The sequence below is a fragment of the Equus przewalskii genome, chromosome 8 (assembly GCF_037783145.1).
Source record: "Equus przewalskii isolate Varuska chromosome 8, EquPr2, whole genome shotgun sequence".
Taxonomy (NCBI): Eukaryota; Metazoa; Chordata; class Mammalia; order Perissodactyla; family Equidae; genus Equus; species Equus przewalskii.
This window is the reverse complement of record NC_091838.1, coordinates 84599758-84614089: the sequence shown is the minus strand read 5'-3', so window position 1 is coordinate 84614089 and position 14332 is coordinate 84599758. Positions and strand designations below refer to the sequence as shown.

Genomic DNA, 14332 nt, shown 5'->3' with positions numbered 1-14332 from the left:
GTCCGGTGGCACAGTGGTTAACTGCGCACATTCCACTTCAGCGGCCCGGGGTTCGCTGGTCCAGATCCCGGGTGCAGACATGGCACTGTTTGGCACACCATGCTGTGGTAGGAGTCCCACATATAAAGTGGAGGAAGACTGGCACGGATGTTAGCTCAGGGCCAGTCTTCCTCAGCAAAAAGAGGAGGATTGGCAGCAGTTAGCTCAGGGCTAATCTTCCTCAAAAAAAAAAAAAAAAAAAAAAGACTTGTAGGAGATAAAGACCTCTTTGCTAACTGAGTGGGGCCAGGAGGCTATCGGTAGTAACAGCCTGGTGAGACACAAGGACCCCCTAACTAGAGCCCTGGGAACTGAAAGGAGTTGAGGAAGTGACATAGGAGCCCAGAGAAAGCCAGGTGAAGTCTGAAGGGAGAGTCTGAGATAGTGGGGGAAGCAATGTGGTACCCCATATACATCATCCATCTCAGCCCAAGGCTTCCTCCTCCAGTGCACCCATCCTTCATTCCTTCCCTCAGTGCCTCAGTAGGAGCTGGACACCCACTGTATGCTGTGGATTTTCAACCCTTTAAGTGTATGGGGTCAGGGGCTGCACAATAAAAGATGAGTAAACTGATATAAAATGTGTCCCTGTGCTCCTGTGGCATCCCTTGGGTCTGGGGGCCCTGGTACCAGTACCAAGCACCACTGCTAGTGCCCTGGGCCTGATACCTTCTTGGGCAAACTTGGGTGTGTGTGTGGCGGGGAAAGTTGACACAACACACATCTGGGCTTTGGGGCAGGGTACAGACCACAGGTCTTGAATGACTTGAGGGGAGGGCCACAGATCAGATGGCCAGGGAGGAAGTGAGGGGACAGAAGAAGGCGTGGGAGTTAGGAGGACTGGTGAGTCTCAGGAGAGCTGCCAGAGGCATTTTTCTTGGACCACACCTTTGGGCTAGGTCCTGTGCCTGCTAGAGCCTTCAGAGGCTCTGGCCAGGCCTGAACAGGGGGTGCTGGCCACACAGGCCTCTGCAGCCTAAGCTTCTATTCCCTCTTCTGTGCTCCTCCTCCACTCAGACTAGTCCTCACCTGCCTGGGGAGCATCTCCCTCCTTCTAGACTAAGCCACGGGGCCTTAGCTGCCTGGGAAGCCCTTCCTGTTCACCCACACACAGCACACCTGGACTCACTCCCACCCAGGGCAAAGCCAGGTGGTCCTTGCAGTCTCTCCTGGGCAGGGACCATGACCTATGAGGATGTATCCTCAAGTCCTGGCTCCAAGAGGTGTCCAGTAAACCCCTACAGCTAGAAGATCTCTTCCTCCATGCATACCCATACAGGGGCACTGCCCAAATGCCCCCAAGAAACAAGGGGCATCCTCCCCGGGGGCAACCTCCAGAGCATCTGGACCCAGAGGACCAGAAGAGGAGGGAGGGAAGCTTGCCTCCGGGACGTTCTCTGGGGCCAGGCAGGTACAGCTCACTCAGGGCAGGCGAGGTGCACAGTGAGTAATAAGGGCTAGTCAGCTCCCAGAATCCACTGTGGACAAGCACCAAGGACGGAAGTGGTCTCCAGAGCCTGGAGACCCTGCTGGGACCCTTCAGCAGTCCCTGGGAAAATCTCGAGTCAACTGTGCCCCTCCTTTTTCCTGATGTTTCCTCCAGGAAGCCCTCCCAGACCACCACCCAGGACCTGCTAGCTGCTTGGCCTTGAACTCTCAGCAGGACCCACCCACTCTTGGCAGCTCAGCTTGGGCAAATCACTCCCGGGTGGGTTAAATGGGAGCCTGAGACTGACTCTGGACGGAAGGGGTAAAGTAACCTTGGGTCATAGGCTCTTTCCAAGAGCTTTTCCTTCCAGGTCATAGGGGGTGCTGAAGGCAGCCCAGGGGTGAGGAATGAGGCCTGAGTGGCCGCCTGCAGCCCCCACTGGAATCTTCCCTGCCCCTCCCTTTCAGATTAACTGAAACCTGCTAATTGTGGCAGCCCTCTGCACGCTCCCCTCCCCCACCGCCGTATTCCTCCCTCCCGTTGCCTCCCCTCCCCTCCCCCTTCCATCCGAATGATAAAGGGCCCGGCCCGCCTGCCCCCGCCCGGCCTCAGGCCCCGGCCCTGCCTCGCCACACTGCCCCAGTGCCCTGCGCCCTCCACGGGCCAGGCCTCTGCCCACGTTGTCGGCTTCCCCTGCATGGGGCCCTGCAGCAACCCACGCCTAGAGCTCCCCGGGGCGGAGTCGGCCTCCCAGCCCCCCAAGAGGAGGAAGAAGAGATACCTGCGGCATGACAAGCCCCCCTACACCTACTTGGCCATGATCGCCCTGGTGATCCAGGCCGCACCCTCCCGCAGGCTGAAGCTGGCCCAGGTGAGAGGGTCCCCCACTCTCTTCACACTCCGAGGTCCCCCACTTTCTTCACACCCCAGACCCGTCCCCCACCTACTCCCAGGCTCAGGTTCGGGCCTCCACCCCCACCGGGCCCTACCCAGCTGTGCCAGCGCGGCCAGTCCCGGCCTGGGCACCTGGCGAGGGGGCTGAGATGCTTAGGCGAGACCCTTTTCAGGGAGGTGCCCCCTTCTCCCTCGGGCTCAGAGGTGTTCTGAGGGGGGCGGCGCTGGGGCGCCCCTAAGCCCAGCTGTGGGGGAGGGGTGGTTGCCCCCTCCGCGCCCCGGTTCACAGCGCCTGCCGGCCGCCCCGTGGTTTCAGATCATCCGTCAGGTCCAGGCCGTGTTCCCCTTCTTCAGGGACGACTACGAGGGCTGGAAGGACTCCATCCGCCACAACCTCTCCTCCAACCGATGCTTCCGCAAGGTGGGGCAGGGCGAGGGTCGGGGCCGGGGGGCGGGGCGGGGGCGGTAATCCCGAGTATCCGGGGTCGCACGGCCCCACCCAAGCCTGCCCCCCCAACCAGGTGCCCAAGGATCCTGCGAAGCCCCAGGCCAAGGGCAACTTCTGGGCGGTCGACGTGAGCCTGATCCCCGCCGAGGCGCTGCGGCTGCAGAACACGGCCCTGTGCCGGCGCTGGCAGAGCAGGGGCGTGCGGGGGGCCTTCGCCAAGGATCTGGGCCCCTACGTGCTGCACGGCCGGCCCTACCGGCCGCCCAGTCCCCAGCCTCCGCCTAGCGAGGGCTTCAGCATAAAGTCTCTGCTAGGGGACCCCGGGGAGGAGGCGCCACGGAGCAGCCCAGGTCTGGCAGGCTCCACGCGCAGTGGGGAGGACGTGGTGCCCACTCAGCCCCTGCCCTCTGAGAGGTCTCTGTGGCCCCTTTGCCCCCTCCCCGGGCCCATGAGAGCAGAAGGGGAGGCTTCCCAGGGGGGAACCAGCAGGCCCTCGCCCCTTTCCCCTCAGCCCAGAACGTGGCCCCTCCACTTACTGCAAGGTACCCCAGACTCTGGGGGACTGTCCAGTGGGGGCCACAGGGCCTCACTTTGGGGGCAGCTACCCACCTCCTACTTGCCCATCTACACTCCCAACGTGGTAATGCCCTTGGCTCCACTACCACCCACATCCTGTCCCCAGTGCCCACCATCAACCAGCCCAGCCTACTGGGGGGTGGCTCCTGAAACCCATGGCCCCCCAGGGCTGCTCTGGGATCTAGATGCACTCTTCCAAGGGGTGCCACCCAACAAGAGCATCTACGATGTGTGGATTAGCCACCCCCGGGACCTGGCTGCCCCCACCCCAGGCTGGCTACTCTCCTGGTACAGCCTGTGAGGCTCCCAGGGCAGGGGCTGCTTGCTTCTCCCATCCCCTCCTGCTGCCACTGGCTTGTTAAAGGGAAACCAAGGCCAAGAGGACCAAGAGATGTCTGTGGCCACAGAGCCTTGAAACATGAGACACCAGCTGTTCTGAGTCCACAATGTTTATTGGACAGCCCCACGAAGGGTTGTGGCCCAGCTGGGCACCACCCTGGCCCTGATGGTCAGTCATGCCTCTCCTACCCCCAGAGGCAAAGCTGGAAGGAGCAGGGCTCTGCTTGGAGTAGCCCTTCCTGTCCCTTTCCAGGTCCCACCTTCTCTGGCCGTCTGTCCGTCCGTCCATCCCTCCATCCATCACCATCTGTCGCCTCCCCTCCCTGGCTGCAGGCTGGGGGAGGGACAACCTAATAGCGGCTCCAGCCTTAAGTCTTGTGCCCCCTTAACTGTCTGGGAAGGAGATAGCACCTTTTTGGGGAAAAGGGATCGGGAAGAAGGACCCTACAGTAGTTCTGGTGATGGTAGTGGGGAAGAGCACAGTAAAGGAACAGACAAGATTTTAATGGCAAGTCTGATTTTTGGTGGTGGGGTCGGTAACTGGTGACTCGGGTAACACTGGGCCCGGGTCTGCGTCCCCTCCCGCAGCTCTGGGATCCCTGCTGTGTGCCGCGATAACAGCAAATGGTGATAAGGAGGGAGCTGAGGGCCTGGGGAGCAATCATTTTCCAGGCTTAACACTCCTCCTCGCGGGGCGGGGGGAGGGGCAACTCTGGGAGTTTGGGGGGCAGTGGGCCCCCAAAAGGTCAAGAAGGTTGTTTGGGTGTAGAAACTTCGCTGCCTCCGCCGACAGAAGTGCGACCCTAGACTCCCTGGGCAGGACTACGAGGGCAGGTCCTCCGGGGGCACGAGGGCCGAGCTGGAGCCGCTGTCGGGGCCGGGGCTTGGAGGGCTGCCGGGGGGTGGCGTGGGGGTACAGGGGGTTCCAGTGAGTGGTGTGTCGGTGCTGAGCGAGGAGGGCGTCCCGGAGCGCGGGGCCCTGCGGCGCCGGGCCGGCCCCAGCTCCACTTGGCCCACTCGCTCGGCGAACTTGAGCGAGCACACAGTCTCGCCGAGGTCCTCGGGCCGCGTGGAGATCTGCGGGGGAGCGGCACTGGTGGGCGGCCCCCGAGTGGGCGGAGCCTGGCGTGCAGACCGCCCCCCTTGGCCCTGCGCCCCGCCCCGCCCCGCGCCCGCGCCCGTGCCCGCGCCGCCCGCGCCCACCTGCAGCAGCAGCACGGCAGTGGCGCCGGGACCGAGCGCCGGCTGCAGCAGGCGCGTGAGTTGCGAATCGCGGAAGGGCACGTGTGGCCTGCGGGCCCGCAGCGCAGCCATCACGCCTCCCAGCGCCAACAGCGAGCGGTTGATGGTCCGGGCCTCCCGCAGACGCTGGGCGCCGTCCGAGTCTCCCCGCGCCGTGCCGGCCGCCCCCGCCTTCCAGGCACGCTCGGATCCCGCCAGGTCCACCAGGTGCAGCGTGCCTGCAGGGGCGAGCGAGTCCGACGTGGAGAGCGCCCCGGTTTCAGGTGCGACGAGGCCTCCCGCAGGGCTCAGGCGCAGGCCGCGGTACCTGCGGGGCCCGGACCGCGCGGTGGGAACGCCGCGCGCAGCGTCAGCGTGACCATCGCGTGCGAACGGGAGCTGTGCTGGTTCATGGCGGTGGCGGCGGTGGCCCGGTTGCTCCTCCCCAGGCTCAGCATCTGGAGGGCGGAGCGACAGGGCTTGCCTGCTGCTCGTGCTGCAGGGTCTGCGCCCCCAGGTGGGAGAACAGGGCGGGGCCTTGGAGGGCGGCGCTGCACACTAGGCAGTCTTACCTGGTGCAGCGTCTCCAGGTTGGGCACGTCCCAGTAGGTGAGGCCAGCCACCTGGATCCCCCCTTGGCCTGCTGGGCCCTGCCTCACGGCCAGGCGCTCGGGAGGCCCTGGGGCTAGGAGGTCCCTGGTGAGAAATGGGAGGGCTTGGTTTGGGGGTTCTCCGGGGAGCCAGAAGCCTCTGGGACTAGGGGTGGGGAGGAGGCGGTGCCGACCTGACAGCCTCGTTGTAGATCTCCACCATGCTGAGGGTCACGCGGTGCTGACCTCCGGTCCCCATCTCCCGGAACAATGACTGCAGCGCCCTAGGAGCTATGCCAGGGTCCTCGGGTGGGCCCTGGGGACGGGATGGAGTGCCACATCGGGCTCACATCCCAGTCCCTAGCCCCAGGAGCCACCCAGAGTGTGCCCCCTTCCCACCTCCATGCTGTAGGTCTTCCCAGTCCCTGTCTGACCATAGGTGAAAATGCAGACACTGTAGCCTCGAAGGCAGGACAGCACAGCCGGCTCCAGCTCCCTGAAGACCTAGGGGCAAGAGGAGTGCGAGGGGTGGGGCAAGGTGTGAACAGAGCTTGATTCCCCTGGGAGGCAGGCTTTAGGGGAGCATGGGGGAAGGGTGGATCTCCCCACAGAGGAGGCTCCCTGGAGAAGTGGGCATTTTCAAGAATTTTCCAGGCAAAGAAAAGAAGGAGAAGAGGTGGTGCAGAGTACTGGGGAGGCTGGGGGCATGGCAGTCAAGAGCCCAGATGCTGGGCTGGAGCACCAGGTTCAAACCCTGGGTGTGACAGGAGGCAAGTCACTCATCCTTTTTGTTCGAGGTTTCTTTCTGTGAGCTGAAGACTGTAATGGCCCCCGTCGTCAGGGCTGAAGGGGAGCATGTGCTGAGAGACTAGAGCAGTGCTTGGCACACAAATGATGAGCCCAAAAGGGCCCCAGGGTGTGAAGGATGGGCCAACTAGGATTGCTGGAACCTGGGCCCTGGGAGGTTGCAGAGAGGTAGCCAAGGGGGATGTGGGGCTGGGACTTGTATCTTGTTGGCAACTGGATGCCAACAGGAGCCTTTTGAGCAATGACATGCCAGCTTTCCAGCTTAGAAGGTGGCTGGTAATGTCAGTTCTGCCGGAAGTGTTGGTTGCTGGCCATGAGGGCAGAATCCAGAATTGCCGTGTGGTCACTAAGATTCCATGACTGAGAGGAAGCTCTGGGGGTGACCATGGTGGTGGGACTGTGGTTGGGGGGACTGTGGTGCCATTGCAGAGATGGGGAAGAGATGCGGGGGCTCGGTGACAGATGCCTTTGGTTCTTTCATTCAGACACATGGAGTTGGAAGGCCCTGTCCAGAAGGGCTGCCTGTGAGGCAGTGGACAACGGGGGGCCCGTGCAGGGCTGCAGTTTGGGGCAGCACGTGAGGCTGGGGTGGTGTGTGGGATACACAAGAGAGGTGAGTGGAAAACAGCTGTGGTACTCCAGGAAGTGGAGGAGGGCGCCCTGGACACCTGCCACGCACTCTCATCACACCGTCTGTCCCTCTGAGGCCAGCACAGGTCTGAGTCTCAGCCAGCTCTGCCCCGTACCTCATCCCCTCCTGGCCCTGAGTCTGTTTCCTGAGCTATGGAAGCTCTAGCGGCAAAGTTTGTGTGTGACAGAGAGAGAGTATGTGAAGCAAGTTGCTGGTAGGCTGGGGCTTGAGCCTCTGTTTTCTGCTGAGTCTGGCAGGAAAGGAGAGGAGGAAGGAGGGCGGGATCTGTGCAGGGCAGCGGGAGAGCACTGAGGGCCAGAAGCTCTCCCACTCACCCATGTCCCCCTCTGCCCACCTTGGCCACAAAGCCAGGAGGGTTTTCTGCTCTCACAGCTAGCCAACTCTGGACCCCGGGCTGGGGGAATGGGCAGCCAGCAAAGCCTGGAGAAGGAGGTCACAGCACTGTCCCCACCACAGCAGCACCATGCTCCACAGCCAGCTCTGCCTGAGCAGTAACCGTCACCTCAGAAGGTTCATTTTCTTTAGTTTCCTGATGAAAAGTTATTTTTGAAAATGTTAACCTTCATGTCTAAACGAGAAGGTCTGTTTCCCCTGGGCCTACAGAGCCTGGGGGTGGGGTGGGGGGGAGAGGATGCAGAGGAACAACCCTGGAAGGAAAGGAAGTGCCCAGCTAGCCTGCCAGTCCTGCATCCCAGATCCTCCGGCTCCCTTCTTTTCCCTGCTGGAGTCCAGCCACTCTCCCTCCTGGGAGGACAAATAGACTAAAAAGGGGAACCCAGAGTGTCTTCTGGACTCCAGGAGACCCTGAAGGAAGGTGAACACAGGTGCAAGGGCAGAGCATTACCTCCTCCTGGCTGGCATCTGGAGGGAAGACCCAGTCCAGATGGAAGCGATGCTGGCGCCCTCGATAACAGGTGGTGACACTGCCACCCGGGCCGGGCTCTGAGCACACCAGGCTGGAGGGTGTTCCTGGCCTCAGCCGACACAGCACACGGATATTTCCTGAGGTGGAGAGCAGGCCAGTGAGCTGCCTCCTGGGCCATGAAGCATGGAGAGGCTCCACTTCCTTCAGCCTGCCCCTCACTCCTCCACTCCCCGGTCCTGCCATACCCTTGAGCTCCAGCAGTCGCCCTGGGCATCCAGTTGGGGTCCTCTGCTGCTCCTCAGGGAGCTGAGTCCCAGCCCCTCTGGCTGACAGTGCTCCCAGGGCCCAGGATACCTGGGGGAACAGGGATGTGATGAAGACAGCAGGGAACTGCTGAGGGAGGAGCTGATGGGGTGGGTGCTGAGAGCAATGTGGAGCCACCGTGTGACCACACAGCTGTGGTGATCTGCAACTTTCTGTGGCTTCAGGTCCCTAAGAACATCCTTCTGCGGACCTGGGATGGAACCCAGGAATCTGAGGAGGCCCACGGACAAAGACATCATCTGTCTCCTCTGGGCTCTTGGCAATCCTGAGAGATTCACTGTCACCCCAGTTGGCACAAGACAAAAACGAGACCCAGAAGTGACATCGCACACAGGGTCACACGACTGTTCTGGTTCCAGAGCCTACGTCCTCCATCAGAGCAGGCAGCTCCCAGGCTGGGAAGGGAGAAAGGACAGGGGCTCCCTGAGGGAAGGACAGTGATGGGGCTCCCCAGAGATCATGTGTCAAGAGAGGGGGCAGGTGGTCCTGACCTGGCCCTGGGCCTCGCTCAACGAACCCTGACAGCTCTGGGTGAAGGTGCTGACCAATCCTCGGAGGTCCCCACAGCCCTGACGCAGGCTGGCCATGCGTGCCCGGAGTCCTGGCAGGGGAAGGTTGTTGAGGGAAAGCCCAAACCCGTGGCCTTTCCATGAGCCCCCCAGCCCCTGGACTTACCTGCCAGCTGCCCATGCATCTGCTGCAGCTCCCTTCTGCAGTTCTGCTCAGTCTCCTGCTGGAGCTGCCGGAGGGCCCCCCGAAGGCCCTGCAGCTGCACCTCCTGCACCCCCAGCTGCCCCGCCCAACGCCACCCATTACTGAGGATAGGGCACTTAACAGTCCCCACCTCAGATGCCCCTCTCCCCAGTGCCCCAGCCTTTCTGGCCCCTGGGCCCAGCACCCACCTGGACTCGGAGAGCTTCTGTGGTGTCCTGGGCCTCCTGAAGCCGGCCCTGAAGCTCCACTAGTGCCTCTGCCTCATCCTGCAGGAGGGGGGAGGGGGGCAGCCAGGTCAGCATGTGGGAGGGGCGCACCAGCAGCCCCATTTTCCAGCTGGGAAAGTCAAGTCAAGAGGAGCAGGCAGACCCATGCCTCCTAAGTCCATGCAAAGGTCCTTTCCCCAGGTCCCTCTGTTCTCCTGGGGTCAGTCACTCAGGGGAGCCACGGGACGGGGTGAAGGAGTTCTCCCATAGGCAGCAGTCTCCTTGATGGGGCTGTCCTGCACAGACCATCCCAGGGCCTAGCCACAGTCCTGGGGCCCTGGCCCTTCAGGTCACAGAGGGCCCCCTGCCTCTGTTCCAGCATTCAGGACATTCTGAGAAAGCCTGAGCAATATCGCTGGAGGCCAGTGTGCAGGAGCCCCAGACTGCAGGGAAGCAGCAGCTAAGGAGCAGGGTACCTGGGGAGCCCTGGTGGAGAGGCCGGGGCCCCAGTGCAGCAGGAGGTCCCGAGTGAGGCTCAGGCTCTGCTTCAGGGCCTCGTTCTCCAGAGTAAGGTGCTGAACCCTCTTCTCCGAGTCTGTCGCCCCCTGGCGGAGAGAGAAGCCCTCAGGACTCACCTGAAAGTCGGGGGGCCCTCTCTCTTGAGTCCGCTCCTGGACCCGCCCCCAGCAGCCTCACCACTCCCAGGCGCAGCCGGCCCAGCTCCTCCTCCTGCAGTTCTAGCTGCTGCTTCAGTTCTTCCAGCTGGGAAGGAGGAGAGGACACGTGGTGGAGCACCTCCTTCCTGTCCCCCCCAGTCCCTGCTGCCTCCTGGGCCCCTCACCTGTCCAAGGATGAGCTGTTCCAGCCGCTGCCAAGCTCTCTGGTCCTCTTCCAACTGGGGGGACTGTTGCCCCTGGGTCTCACCCCTTGGTGAAAGGGAAGGGCTTTCTTCTTGGGATGGGGGCCCTGTGGTGAGGTAGACCCAGTTAGGACTGATGAGGTCTCTGGCTTGAAAAAGGGGCACCTTCAGAGCAGAGCTAGGCTTGGGACCCCGTACTCCACGCCACTCAGGCTCTAGTGGGCTTCACTCCCTCCACACGCTCCCTTTTCAATTCACTACTCTTTACACACCAGCGGGAGTTGAGGGTTGCACCCCCGAGGCTGACTGAGTCCCCTGGGGCAGGGCCTGCCTTCCCCTGGGGCTCCGAATCCATGCCAAGAGGGCCAAAAGCTGACCGGTCACCGTCAACAGTAGGGGAACATCACCAGGCTGTGAAGGAAATAAGAATCAGGCGGAGAAGATGGGAACAGGAACGTGGAGGCCAGAAGGACTGGGGAGATAACGGGTTGCCGGAGAAGGACCCTCAGTCCCGCTCACCTTGGTCACGTCTGGAGGATTCCCGCAGCTCTCTTCCGCCCCCAGCTGGGCCGAGAGGAACTCCGCAAGACGCACCAGAGCCTCTTCCAAGGAGACCTCGGTTGCGTGGCCCTCGGCTCCCCCGACCGGCCCATCCTCAGACTCAGAGCAGCCTGCGAGGCCAGGTGGTGGGAGGGCAAGGTGCGCTGGGTCACGTGTTGGAGGCCAGGGCACCAGATGGCACCTGCCGGGTCCTCCGTCCCAAGGAGGTCACAGGCACCCCTCCCTCTCTAGGACGGCGGGGCTCCCCCGACGCACCGACAGTACCTACCGACCAAGCCGGTCAGCTCGGTCCACAGTTCTGCCGTGGGCTGGTCGGGGCGGCGGCGACCCCCGGGCTTGCTGCGGGCCCTCTAGGGAGCGAGCAGGGGAGCCCCTGAGGCGAGGCCAGGCAGCCTGCCGGGCTCTCTCCCTCAGGAAACTGGACCAGAGGAACTGGGGCTGAGGTCTCTGCTCCCAACACCAGAACGACACGGGGTCCTCCGCGCGGCCCCCTCCCCAGGGTCAGCGCCCTACGCTGCGCGGGCCCGCAAAGCAGCTCTCAGGAAGGGGTCGCCGGCCGCGCTGCGCCCGCCCCCACTCACCTGCGCCGGGTCCCCGGGGTCGGCGGGCCCCGCGGCCCCGCCATCCCTGCGGAAGAGGCTGTAGAAGATGTAGATGAGCAGCGAGTAGAAGGCGTACATGGGAGTGCGGGGCAGCAGAGGGCCCCGCTTCGCGCCACCCCGCGTCCCCTCGCCCCGACTCGGCGCCCGCCCGCCGCACAGGCGGTGCGCATGCTCGGGGCGGCCGCCCCCACGGCCCGGCTCCGCGGGCGGAGGGCGCGCGCCCGAGGAAGGGGGTGCCAGAGACAGGTGGCCCCGGGACCCCCGCGGACACCTGCCCCGCGCCCCCTTCTATTTCGCGGAGACGTAGGGCTGAGAGCGCCAACGGACCCCGCACCCCCTTTTCTCGGAATCCCTCCCAGCCCTCCGTGGACGCCCCACCACGCTCATCCTTGGAGCTGTCCGCCCACGGGTGTCCAACCTCCACTCCCCGCACAGCCCCGCTCCTCCCCTCACAGCCCCGCCCCCTCCACCCTAGCGCGAAGCCCCGCCCACACCCCGCCCCCTCAGGCCCCGCCACGCCCCTCTCCTCATAGCCCCCTCCTCTTACCTCCCCGACCCTCCCAGTCCCGCCCCTCCCGGTCGACTTCCCCTCAAGCCCCGCCCCTCCCCTCACAGCCCCGCCCAGACCCCCTCTCCTCACAGCCCCTTCCTCAGACCCCTCCCTCTCCTCACCACACATCCCTCCAAACCAGCGGGCTAATACACCGCATCCCCGTACAGAGCCCCCTCCTCCTAGTCCCCCCTCCTCTCTTACAACCCGGTCTCGCTCTCCTAGAATGCCCCCTTAGCCCAGGCCCCGCCCCCTGCCGCTCTAGCCTCCACTCCTCTCGTTGGTTCACTCCGGGCCTCCGCAGGCCCGGCGCGGGAGGCGGGGCGGCGGCGGACGGGCGGCACTGTGAGCACGTTCAGGCGACCGGTCGCCGTTGCGTTCGGGCCGCGCAGTTCGGCCGCCCCTGAGAGCCTGGGCTGTTGCTCCTTCCAAGCGCAGGGACCAGGCCGAGTGGGCCTGTGAGCGCCTCGCTCCTTCTCCCCCAGGTCCGGCGCCCCAACTTGGGTTCAAGGGCCCCAGGGCTCACGCCCACCCACCCCGCACTGCCTTCTCCCTTCTTTTCCCGGGAGAATTAGGTTTTTCTTCCCCACAGTTGTGTCCAGTGGCCTCAGGGCTCCGGAAAGTTTCGGATGAGCCTATCCCCATCCCAACATTTAGAAATGGTGCTCTGGAACCTGGGAGTCCTGGGGAGTCGCCCTTAGGGCTCCCGGTCGCCGGCTTCTGCGTTCTTTTTTCATCTCCAAAGTTGAGGATCCCCTGCCTGTCTCCTCAAACTCCCTACCGCCCAAGGCGCCATGGCCCTTAAGCCTTGGAGTGAGTGGAGCACGGCCCTGTCCCACCTGGCGCTAGGAGTGGTGTCTCTGCATGCAGCCGTGAGTACTGCTCAGGTGAGTACACAGGGGCCTGGCAGAGGCGTATCCCACTCCCAAACCCCAAGGACCTAGCTAGTTCCCTGGATCAGGGAGAGGGTGGTGGGAGGTGAGTCGGGGGGACCAGGCTTCCATGAGACCACCAGAACCTTCCGTGCTTAACGGAAGGTCCTGGCCTCTTTTTCCCACATCTCCCTTCTCTGTGTTGACAGGCAAGTCGAGGGGCTGCTGCTGGCTTCCTGCTCCAGGCCTTGGCCACCGCCACCATGCTGGCCCCCGGGCTGGGCACAGATGAAGACTATCTTGCTGGAGCCTGGGTAGCCACTGTCATTGGTCTGCCCCTTCTTGCCTTCGACTTCCACTGGGTGAATGGGGACCGCTCCTCCGCCAACCTGCTCTTGGGAGGGGGCATGGTGCTGGCAGTGGCTGGGGACCACCTTGGTGCCGAGGGCCGCTCTGTGGCTGGTCAGGCGGTGGTGCTAGTGGTCGCAGTGACCATCCTCATTGTGGCTGTTTTCACGACCAACATTTATGGAATGTGGGGGGGCGCCATGCTGGGTGCTGCAGGCCTCCTGAGTCGGCTGGAGGAGGACAGACTGCTGCTGCTGCCAAAGGAGGACGTCTGTCGAGGGGCCCTGGCCGCGGGGAGTTGGGCCTACCACCGGGCACTGCACACACAGCGCCTGCAGTGGGAGTGACAGTTGGAGACAGCAAGGCAGGGCTTCTGCCCTGGCTATCACCTTCCCCTCCCATGGACCTGCTCCTGAGGCCTCCTCCTCTAGGGATAGACTCTCCTTTCCCTCAAGTGGGCTTGCTGCATGGTGACTGGTCAGGGGGCAGAGTCTGGGCACTGCCCCTTCTCTGGCTGAGTGTGGGGACTTGTTTAGATCAGAATGAAAGGGTCCCAGGCATGTTTTGGGACCTGACTCTGGGCAGGCCATGGTCGTAGATCCAGAGAGAGGCTTGGTCTCCAATAAACCTTAGGGATTCAGCAGAAATATGGAATCTGCCCATTCTTCAGAGGGATTGAGGGGCTGGCCCGGTGGTGCAGCGGTTAAGTTCGCACGTTCCACTTCTCGGCGGCCCGGGGTTCGCTGGTTCGGATCCCGGGTGCGGACGTGGCACCGCTTGGCAGCCATGCTGTGGTAGGTGTCCCACATATAAAGTAGAGGAAGATGGGCACGGATGTTAGCTCAGAGCCAGGCTTCCTCAGCAAAAAGAGGAGGACTGGCAGTAGTTAGCTGAGGGCTAATCTTCCTCAAAAAAAAAAAGAAAGAGGGATTGAGGGGTCCTCCAGTGAGCTTCCTGAGGCTCCCAGGGCAGCAACTGGTTTCTCTGAGCTAAAGAAGGGGATGCGCTGGAACCAGTCTGGGGCGTCCCCCAGCTTGGCCTCCTGCTGGTATCTTTGTCAGGAGAACCCCTGGACTGAGAAGACATACTCCTGGGCCCTTGCACGGCCTGGCAGGTGGCCCTCTGGGGCAGTGACCTTCACGGGCTGATGGCTGGGGTGGAAGCAGGGGAGGGCTGTACTACAGCTTCCCAGAAAGCCACATCTTCTCCCCGGGCTATGCGACCTCTGCCTGTTTGCCCTCTGGCCTGTGCAATAGAAGTCCTGATTTCCCAAGACCCTCAGTTTGCTCAGTTGACCCCTCTTCATCTCCCAACCCCAGGGTTAGGAAGCGGGATTGGGCAGAACAGTGGGTTAGACTCGGGGTCGCGAGTCCTCCCGCGGGGAGTCCGGGCGCTTAAGTCCTGTGGAAGCACATCTCATCACGCACAGGAGGGGA

At 63.1% G+C, this 14332-nt stretch overlaps 3 protein-coding genes across 6 annotated transcripts; 2 read left to right on the top strand and 1 right to left on the bottom strand.

Moving 5' to 3' along the window:
- The first annotated feature begins 2098 nt into the window (after positions 1-2098).
- FOXH1 (forkhead box H1) lies at positions 2099-3832 on the top strand. The gene is made up of 3 exons (XM_070632355.1): positions 2099-2339; positions 2679-2783; positions 2884-3832. The coding sequence occupies exons 1-3, from the start codon at positions 2166-2168 to the stop codon at positions 3685-3687; spliced, it is 1083 nt and encodes a 360-aa protein (XP_070488456.1). The 5' UTR covers positions 2099-2165; the 3' UTR covers positions 3688-3832.
- On the bottom strand, positions 3820-11387 carry KIFC2 (kinesin family member C2). Of its 4 annotated transcripts, none has more exons than XM_070632350.1 (18): positions 11106-11387; positions 10793-10874; positions 10483-10634; positions 10236-10374; positions 9946-10070; positions 9801-9866; positions 9581-9709; positions 9087-9164; positions 8860-8974; positions 8676-8785; positions 8106-8214; positions 7840-7997; positions 5936-6040; positions 5731-5852; positions 5519-5642; positions 5275-5404; positions 4929-5185; positions 3820-4802 (listed from the first exon to the last, which is right to left on the bottom strand). In XM_070632350.1, exons 1-18 carry the CDS (start codon positions 11202-11204, stop codon positions 4548-4550), a joined length of 2355 nt encoding a protein of 784 aa, XP_070488451.1. In that variant the 5' UTR covers positions 11205-11387; the 3' UTR covers positions 3820-4547. The 4 variants fall into 4 exon arrangements, with proteins under 4 accessions (XP_070488451.1, XP_070488449.1, XP_070488450.1 ...); XM_070632348.1 differs by having other exon boundaries at positions 8860-8923; positions 11106-11355; XM_070632352.1 differs by having other exon boundaries at positions 4209-4867; positions 4914-5185; positions 11106-11355.
- TMEM276 (transmembrane protein 276) lies at positions 11295-13543 on the top strand. The gene is made up of 2 exons (XM_070632358.1): positions 11295-12563; positions 12758-13543. Exons 1-2 carry the CDS (start codon positions 12471-12473, stop codon positions 13241-13243), a joined length of 579 nt encoding a protein of 192 aa, XP_070488459.1. The 5' UTR covers positions 11295-12470; the 3' UTR covers positions 13244-13543.
- The last annotated feature ends 789 nt before the right edge of the window (positions 13544-14332 follow it).

Excerpts from the sequence above, each read along its gene's own strand:
- KIFC2 (XM_070632352.1), bottom strand. The coding sequence starts at position 11,204 with ATGTACGCCTTCTACTCGCTGCTCATCTACATCTTCTACAGCCTCTTC. Across the intron at positions 7,998-8,105 it reads GCGACTGCTGGAGCTCAAGG|GAAATATCCGTGTGCTGTGT; the intron begins GTATGGCAGGAC and ends TCTCCACCTCAG. Across the intron at positions 6,041-7,839 it reads CAGATGCCAGCCAGGAGGAG|GTCTTCAGGGAGCTGGAGCC; the intron begins GTAATGCTCTGC and ends TCTTGCCCCTAG.
- TMEM276 (XM_070632358.1), top strand. The coding sequence starts at position 12,471 with ATGGCCCTTAAGCCTTGGAGTGAGTGGAGCACGGCCCTGTCCCACCTG. Across the intron at positions 12,564-12,757 it reads CAGCCGTGAGTACTGCTCAG|GCAAGTCGAGGGGCTGCTGC; the intron begins GTGAGTACACAG and ends CTGTGTTGACAG.
- FOXH1 (XM_070632355.1), top strand. The coding sequence starts at position 2,166 with ATGGGGCCCTGCAGCAACCCACGCCTAGAGCTCCCCGGGGCGGAGTCG. Across the intron at positions 2,340-2,678 it reads GCAGGCTGAAGCTGGCCCAG|ATCATCCGTCAGGTCCAGGC; the intron begins GTGAGAGGGTCC and ends CCGTGGTTTCAG. Across the intron at positions 2,784-2,883 it reads CCAACCGATGCTTCCGCAAG|GTGCCCAAGGATCCTGCGAA; the intron begins GTGGGGCAGGGC and ends CCCCCCAACCAG.